Source organism: Cicer arietinum, chromosome 4, assembly GCF_000331145.2.
Source record: "Cicer arietinum cultivar CDC Frontier isolate Library 1 chromosome 4, Cicar.CDCFrontier_v2.0, whole genome shotgun sequence".
NCBI lineage: Eukaryota > Viridiplantae > Streptophyta > Magnoliopsida > Fabales > Fabaceae > Cicer > Cicer arietinum.
The window spans coordinates 64,379,647-64,388,478 of NC_021163.2; the positions used below are offsets into that span (position 1 = coordinate 64,379,647).

Genomic DNA, 8,832 nt, shown 5'->3' on the forward strand with positions numbered 1-8,832 from the left:
AGATTTATCTTTCTTTTTTAAGAAAAGTAATATTTATTTTTTGTGTTAAAGACCGAACAATAATGGTTTAAATATAAAATCTTAATCGTTCAACATGTTACATCGTACAATACACTGTAAAATAATTTTAAATTATCGATGTATTACTTTTATTCTCGTTACATTTTAAAAGGATTGAAATAAATATTTAGTTAAAATATAAGTATATTAATTAAAACATATGATTTTTAAAATGAATAGTGTGTAAAAATGAGAGATATTAATTTGTTATGAATTTAGGCAATGTACTAATCTTAATATAAATGTTTAGTTCGGTTGTGGTGGCGCCATAACAAATCTTTGATTAATTCATATAAACGCGCGCAGTGTGCAGAACAGAGAGAGTGTAACGCCGGTAACATTCTTCAGTTCACCATGACGGACGGTCATCTCTTCAACAATATTACCCTCGGTGGCCGCGGCGGCACTGTAACTTTCTCTCTCTCTCTCTCTCTCTCTAGAATCTTCCATTTTTCACTTTTCTCAGTATCGGCGCTCTTTCCTTAAACCTTCTTTTCATTCCTCTTTCTTTCAACCCTAATTGTTTCTTTCAATCTTCTCTGACCTCTTCATTTCACTTCATATAGAAACTTTCGCTATTTTCTTCCCTTTTCAAATTCATAAACCCCCACGCTTAACTAGGGTTTTCCTCTCTATTTTAATTTATTTTTTATTTTTTATGATTTTTTTTCTTTCCTTTTATTTTTAAGTTCTAGTTGTTATTATTTTTGTGTAGAATATCATATATTTATTTTGTAAGTATGTTGGTAATTTTGCTTGTAGTGGCTAGTGTGGGAAATTTGGTTCCTATGCTCGAAACCCTAGGGCAGTGAGTTTTGTTTGAAAGAAATGGGAAGGTAGAAAGTATATAAACTGACGAAAAACAAAGTTAACCATGACTGAAGATGAGATAGTTCATTTTCAGCTGGATCATATTTTCGGATATACCACATTCACCAAGCATGTTCAACAGTGCAAAGTGTGTGATTTTTGGTCCAAATTTTATAGCTTCCAGCCTCAAACCTAGTTAACCAAAACTGTAGTGAGTGATTTCATTTGGTGTTATTATGTGCAATTTATTTAAATATACGTCTACTGTCTAGTAAGTGTTACATTGCCTGTTATAAGTCATGCCAAGGTTTTATCAATTTCATTGCGATTTTTATTTTAAAAATAGCAACGATTAGAGGAGAAAAATGAAAATTTTCTAGTAAATTTGTGAGTAGGTGACTGAAAATAGCAGTTGTTATCTATGACATTCATGTTCATATTATTGGGGTTGCAGAATCCGGGGCAGATAAAAATATATTCTGGAGGGATTTTATGGAAGAGACAGGGAGGTGGTAAATCAATTGATGTTGATAAGTCTGACATAATGGGCGTAACATGGATGAAGGTTCCGAGAACTAATCAACTTGGCGTTGAGATCAAAGATGGGTTGTACTACAAATTCACTGGTTTCCGTGATCAGGTAGCTCTCTGCCCTCCTGAATTTGCACTTACACATGTTTGGTGGACATAAAAGAATTCAATTATCTGTTTTGGTTTGTTATTTTTGTTCCTTTGGTTAGCACTTTGACTGATCTAAACATTGATAATTTAGACTTGAATTGCCATCAAATGCTGTTTCTTGTGTTGATATTTTTATTCTTATTTTGCAGGATGTTGTAAGCTTGACCAATTTTTTCCAAAACACCTTCGGAGTAACTGTTGAGGAGAAGCAGCTTTCTGTTACTGGGCGCAATTGGGGAGAAGTTGATCTAAATGGTTGGTGACCTTTACACAAATTGACTTTTGTATTTTAACTGATATTTCTCATACATCTCTCTTTGTCATCCTTACCTGCTATACCCTGATAAAGTTTATGTGTTTGGGGAAAAATAATGTTTGACATCATTAAAATGGTGGAGTATCATGAAGACATGGTAAGTACTATTTCAAGCAAGGGGCAACGGTTTACTATTTTCAAAGGAATTTAGTTTGTATTTGTAGTGCACTACATTTGTAAAGTGCACCGTAATTTCCTTATAAAAAGAAAGGCCAGGAACTTATGTGCTGTTGCCGTTCTTTTTACCCAATTTGAAGTTGGTTCTTTTTTAAGGTGCATGTCTAAAATGAATCTAAGCACCACTTCCTCCAATCTGGTAGTTACATCAAGTACAATTAAGAGTCAAAAGTTGCTTTTATACGGCTATACTACTAGTGGATGTCATTATGCTTCTATTTTCATTTCAGGAAATATGCTGGCTTTCATGGTTGGTTCGAAGCAAGCTTTTGAGGTGTCTTTAGCGGATGTCTCTCAAACACAACTTCAAGGGAAAAATGATGTGATCTTGGAGTTTCATGTGGATGACACAACTGGAGCAAATGAGGTATATCTGTATAGTCTTGTAATTTTTGAAGGGTTCAGAGCAACTTGCAGCTGGTTACAGGAAAACCTTTCTCATCTGAACTGGGGCTTGATTAGTATTGTAGGCTGCAGTTAATATGTTCATTTTGGAAGTGCGTTTTTTATGGTCTAATATTGTTTATGATATGATCTCAGAAAGATTCGTTGATGGAGATGAGTTTCCACGTACCAAGTTCCAACACCCAATTTGTTGGTGATGAAAATCGCCCCCCTGCTCAGGTGAGATTGTTTGTGACTTTAATAAATATCTTGTCATAAGAAATTCTAGGTGACTAACATTTGAATAATCTTTTTGGTATAAGGTTTTCCGTGATAAAATTATGTCTATGGCCGATGTTGGTGCTGGAGGAGAAGATGCTGTTGTTACATTTGAGGGTATTGCAATCCTTACACCAAGGTAATCTCTTCAATTGTACTTGCACAACATGTACCATTCAACTATTTTTAGCTTCTTATCAGTATGTTGTATGCTTCTGTTGCATTACACCCCTTTCAAGAAATAAATTAATCTCTATTAATAAAACTTATCTTTATTGTGCAGAGGACGGTACAGTGTTGAGTTACACCTATCATTCTTGCATCTTCAAGGACAGGCTAACGATTTCAAAATCCAGTATAGCAGCGTGGTTCGCCTATTTTTACTTCCTAAGGTTTATTTCCTAATCCTTTGCTTTAATATCACTGAAACTTATGCCTTAAAATTGATGCTTTTCTCTTGATTTGTTAAGTATACTGACAACTTCTCATGTATGCTGGCTGTATGTATTTGAAGTCTAATCAACCACATACATTCGTTATTATTAGTCTTGATCCCCCTATTCGGAAAGGACAGACTTTGTACCCTCATATTGTGATGCAGGTAATTGTTTACTTCATTGGTTTCTGGTTTACCAATTTACTTGATACATGTTTTGCTTGCTCCTGAACCTAACACCGTTTGCCCCTTTCTGTATAGTTTGAAACTGATTATGTGGTTGAAAGTGAATTGGCAATACATGAAGATCTTTATAACTCTAAGTACAAAGACAAGTTAGAGCTGTCTTACAAGGTATTGAATAAACTGTTGATAATTAGTTTATTGATATTTAACTCGAGATACTGCTACTCAAAGGTTGCTTGGGGAATGAAAAAAATCATATTTTAGTTTATCGGTTGGCGTGAGAATTTGGTAACTTTGGGTTATGCAATCATGCGATACGATAGCTGATACATTTCATTCACAATTCAATATTCAGGGGCTTATCCACGAAGTGTTCACCACAATATTACGTGGTTTGTCTGGGGCCAAAGTTACTAAGCCTGGAAAATTTAGGAGTTGTCAAGATGGATATGCAGTGAAATCATCTTTGAAAGCTGAAGATGGAATTTTGTATCCCCTCGAGAAGAGCTTCTTCTTTCTACCTAAACCTCCCACTCTTATTCTTCATGAAGAGGTAAAATCCAGCTGTAATTACTGATTATCAGATATTAGTTACTGGTTGACGTGCACCGACAATGCTAACTAATTAGAGGTTTTGATGGTTTCATCATTTCCTACTAGATTGACTATGTGGAATTTGAACGACATGCGGCTGGTGGTTCAAACATGCATTATTTTGACCTTCTTATCAGACTAAAATCTGAGCAAGAGCATCTCTTCCGTAATATTCAGAGAAATGAATACCACAATTTGTATGGTTTTATCAGGTAAGTAATAGCTAATTGCCAAAATTTACTACAACTAATTGTCTGTTACACAAGCAATTCACTTTTGGCTTGCACATGCAGTTCAAAGGGCTTGAAAATCATGAACTTAGGTGATGCCCAACCAACTGTTGGCGTGGCTAAGGTTCTTGAGAACGATGATGATGAAACTGTCGATCCACATCTCGAGCGCATTAGAAATGAAGCTGGTGGAGATGAAAGTGACGAGGAGGTGCTTAATCTGTTCTTGATATTGTTTTTATCCTCTTCTTTAGATCAAGAGTAGCTTTTGGTATATTTATGTTATAATTTAAGTGATTGAGGTAGCACTATATGTTTATATCCCACAACATTTGAATATATCTGGGACATGAACATGAAAATACATAAATGAGCTTTGAAGTTTACTGTTACATACATACATTTCAGTTTTGCATTCTTAAACTTGCATGCCTGTTATGCAGGCAAACTTTCTCTTTTTTATTTATCTTTTCCTTTCAGTTTATTATGCCATCTGTATTGCTTACTGTTGTGGTTATGTGCATTTGTTCTGTACTTCTATGCATGTCGTGTAAACATGTCTTATGGGGGGCTGCATGTAGCAGGATTTCCCTTAAGAATTTGTTTGCTTCTGTATATATTACTATTAATTGGGGGCTAATGTGTATAGGACGAAGATTTTGTTCTCGACAAGGATGATGAAGGTTCTCCTACTGATGATTCTGGGGGTGATGACTCTGATGCTAGCCAAAGTGGTGGCGAGACAGAGGCAAGTGATTTTATTTTATTTGCCTTTATTATCTTGATGTGCCTCACCTATACTCTTTAAATCTTTGGCGTCTCTGACACCTTAACAATGACCAATTTTCAGAAGCCTGCCAAGAAGGAACCAAAGAAGGATCTGCCTTCTAAGGCATCTACTTCTAAGAAGAAATCAAAAGATGCTGATGAAGATGGAGTGAAGAAGAAACAGAAGAAGAAAAAGGACCCAAATGCACCTAAGAGGGCACTGTCTGGTTTCATGTTCTTTTCTCAAATGGAAAGAGAGGTGCGTTTTATGTTGTACATATTAGTGACGTGGTTTTGGATTCAGTTGTGTGGGTTGGGAGTAGGGCTTGGGAGTACTCATTGCTTCCCTTCTGCATAGCTACTGAACCTTTTTGTTTGGGGTTTCAATTGGTTTGTAATCCTAATTTTGCTCTCAGTTATTTTGGGGGAGAAAGTCAAGTTTCTCTGGTGAATTTGTAAAGAATACCTATACAATTCCAGGTTATAGTCTTATAGATAATATGAGATCATCTGACAAACCTATAATTAATGGAAGTGAGCCCCAGAAGGTCCCAAACCAATGTTAATGGGCTCAATATCTGAAGTCAATATAGCCAAATATGACATTTAGCAAAATTGTTTATAGCTAGCTATATTGGATTTCAGAAATTACAATAGCTGTTTTTTAATGACAGAATCTAAAGAAAACTAATCCTGGAATTTCATTTACGGATGTGGGAAGAGTGCTTGGAGAGAAATGGAAAAAGATGTCAGGTACAGCTTGTTGCCAGTTATTTTATTTCACCAATCACTGATCTAAGCCTATTTCATTTGTGTTATGACTAATTTTTATGTTTCTTTGTATGTGCAATAAACAGCGGAGGAGAAGGAACCATACGAGGCAAAAGCCCAAGCGGATAAAAAACGTTACAAGGATGAGCTTAGTGGCTACAAGAATCCTCAACCCATGAACATTGATTCAGGAAATGAATCTGACAGTGCCTAAGGTGCCTTAATATAGATAGTAATCCTGACTGACTGCTTGATTGCAGTTTTACGGATACTGTCATGACAACTAATATAAGTCATGCTTTGTGAGATTTCTAATGGCAATGGCATCTCAAATGGTAATGGTAAATCAACACATTTTATGCTGTTTGGGATGACCTAATAACTTGTCAAGTCCACTGGAACGGTTCTATCCCCCGGGGTTCCAACTGCTTGTTTACATGGCTTGGGGAAGGTGGAAGAAGGATGAGGTTTCTGTATAACTAGATTAGATATCAATATTTTGTAATTCAGTCTGCTGACATACTGGCTACATAACTCTTATCAAGTTTCTGACCGGCTTAAATAGTAGTTAATTTTTGTGCCAAAATTTGCTTAAGCTGCTACATTCAGATTTCTTTTGATTCATTTCATATTTGCAGTTTGAATCATGATTAGGGTTATGCACCCGTTTAAATCTGATTTCTAAAACAAAAAACTGTTCTATGTTTTGAAAATTACTAGTCTTGAACGTTTTGGTCCATCCTATGAGCAGAGCTTCAAATGTTTTGGTCCATCCTATGTAAATTTTGACATGATCCAAACAATGGAACATAATACTATTCTATCATATACTACTTCATTCTATTCCATACCACCAATCGAAACAAAGACTAAGGCACTCTTTGGATATTTTAAAATGGATGGAATGAAGAAGAAGAAGAATGAAGTGACGTTGAATGAAATAGAATGAAATAGAGTTATTATTTATTCTATTGTTTGGAAATTTTAGAATAGAGTGAAATAAAATCTCCATTTCATTGATTGAAAAGTTGATGGAACAAAATGAATTATAATTTTTTTCTTTCATTTTTACTCTCGTTTGAAAATCGCTATTTTTGTAGAATGAAAACATATTATCCTTCATTATAATAATTAAAATTTTATAGATTAAGTAAATTTTTTCAAAGGAGAGGAATCTTTATCCTATATTTGTGCATGCTGCCACCATTGTATCAATTGAGAATATTACAATTTAAAATTGTTAAAATAATTTTTTTTTTTTTTACAAATAAACTAACAACATCCAGATAAATAGCTTAAAACGACAAAATATCTATATTTGTACTTGGTCGAAATAAAAAACATGGCAACAAAATAGAAAACAAAAAGTTGCACTAAAATGATGAACAAACACACGTTACTACACAAAGACTGGAAAAAAAAAACCAAAACCTTCGTCATGTTTGATATTATGTTTTTTTATAATTTAAAATTTACTAGAATTGGTCCAAATTGGATTACACATGTTACATGTTGTTCAGTTCAGAATGCCTTCAACGACTTTGGAGCTCGTAGTCCTATAATATATATATTTTTTACGTCCTCCAGAGTCCTATAATCCATGAGTTCAAGTATTCACCTTTGTATATTCGTACTTATTTGATTTTTTAAAACTGGGATTAAAACATGAATAAAACGCCATGTTTGATATTACACGACATTGTATATTTATTTGTTAGAGAAGTGAACCAGTGAGAAGGAAGAAACTTAGTTTGTATGTTTTGTTATAAAATAATAATTGGGATAATTTTGTAATTATAAATTTAAGTAGTTTGATTCCATCACATACACTTCAATGGGGGAGTGAAAAATAAGAGAAGAAAATCTAAATAGAGACAGAAATAGAAAGTTGCATTAAAAAACTCTCCTCTCAAGGTTCTAGAGGACGGAGAGATATTATTTAAGAAATATTAAAAAGTATTTTTAAAATACTAGTTGAAAATAGAGATATTACATTAAATAGTATAATAAAAATTGTATTTTTAATTTTTAAAATTCAACATTTATTTTTTCTATAAATTTTTTACTACATTTAAAATATTTGTTAGAATGGCCCATGTTATATTATTTTCCGTATTTGTTGGAAATCAAAGAATAGTTGATTTAAAATTTTAAATATCATTTTTCAAGATTAATATTTGGGTATATTGTCGCCCAGACAAAGAAAACATAGGAGTCTGGGACATGCATGACATGATTCCTTTTTTCTGTCTTTGACTCTTCTTTTGTTAGGGTTGGTCAAAATAAATACCTTGGTCAAAATAAATAACTTCACATAACACAGATTCTTCTTCGAAATTTAAATTTTTGTTCTATTTTATATAAGTTTTTTATTTTTTATTAATTAAAATTTTAAATTAAGTGAAAACCATGGTAGAATTATTATAAAAACAAGTATTAATTAATATGAATATTACTAAAAAAAAATATTTCGATCCAAATATTTTTTTTTATATAGTTTTTACAGTAAACATTTGAAGCTCTGCTCATGGCAGCCACCGGTTGTTTGCTTGTGAACCGAACACTTTTTTCTTTTGAATAATCGTTATCAGTTTTCACTTTAATTCAACCAATTTTATTAGTGTTTTCTTTCTTCTTTTATTTTCCAACGCATGTCCCTTTTGATTGAGAAAATTTCAAAAGATAAAGAGTTTTAATTTAGAGGGGCCTATTAGAAATAATATGTATGATATTTAATATGTGATGGATGAATTATTATATAAATAAATCTTATTGAAAGTCAATTAAAAAAATTACAATTAAGTGATTGAATTCAACTAAGTGACACAATACTTAAATCAAATTTAATTTATCCTCTGGTTGAACTAAGAATTATTAAACTCTTTTTCTCATGTAAAGCTTAATGTGAAAAAAAAAAAAACTAAAAAAATGATAAATATTAATAATCCTTGGATTATATTAATTTTGTGTAATAAAAACCGAGACCTCTTTGTAAACAGCAGAAGCAGCAGAGAAAGACAGTACTAAGCTACAACGTCAGTGACACTGTTCTGTTTCTCTTAAAACGCGTGTACGTATGCATCAACAAATATATATATATATATATATATATATATATATATATATATATATATATCTAC

At 32.8% G+C, this 8,832-nt stretch overlaps 1 protein-coding gene across 2 annotated transcripts; it reads left to right on the top strand.

The window, feature by feature from the left end:
• Positions 1-306: 306 nt before the first annotated feature.
• LOC101515563 (FACT complex subunit SSRP1) lies at positions 307-6,316 on the top strand. Of its 2 annotated transcripts, none has more exons than XM_004499107.4 (16): positions 307-468; positions 1,325-1,510; positions 1,701-1,806; positions 2,275-2,411; positions 2,585-2,668; positions 2,752-2,846; positions 2,991-3,099; positions 3,222-3,308; positions 3,405-3,497; positions 3,685-3,882; positions 3,990-4,135; positions 4,217-4,364; positions 4,803-4,901; positions 5,004-5,180; positions 5,596-5,674; positions 5,779-6,316. In XM_004499107.4, the coding sequence occupies exons 1-16, from the start codon at positions 415-417 to the stop codon at positions 5,904-5,906; spliced, it is 1,926 nt and encodes a 641-aa protein (XP_004499164.1). In that variant the 5' UTR covers positions 307-414; the 3' UTR covers positions 5,907-6,316. The 2 variants fall into 2 exon arrangements, with proteins under 2 accessions (XP_004499164.1, XP_073224112.1); XM_073368011.1 differs by lacking the exon at positions 307-468 and adding an exon at positions 855-1,081.
• Positions 6,317-8,832: the final 2,516 nt, after the last annotated feature.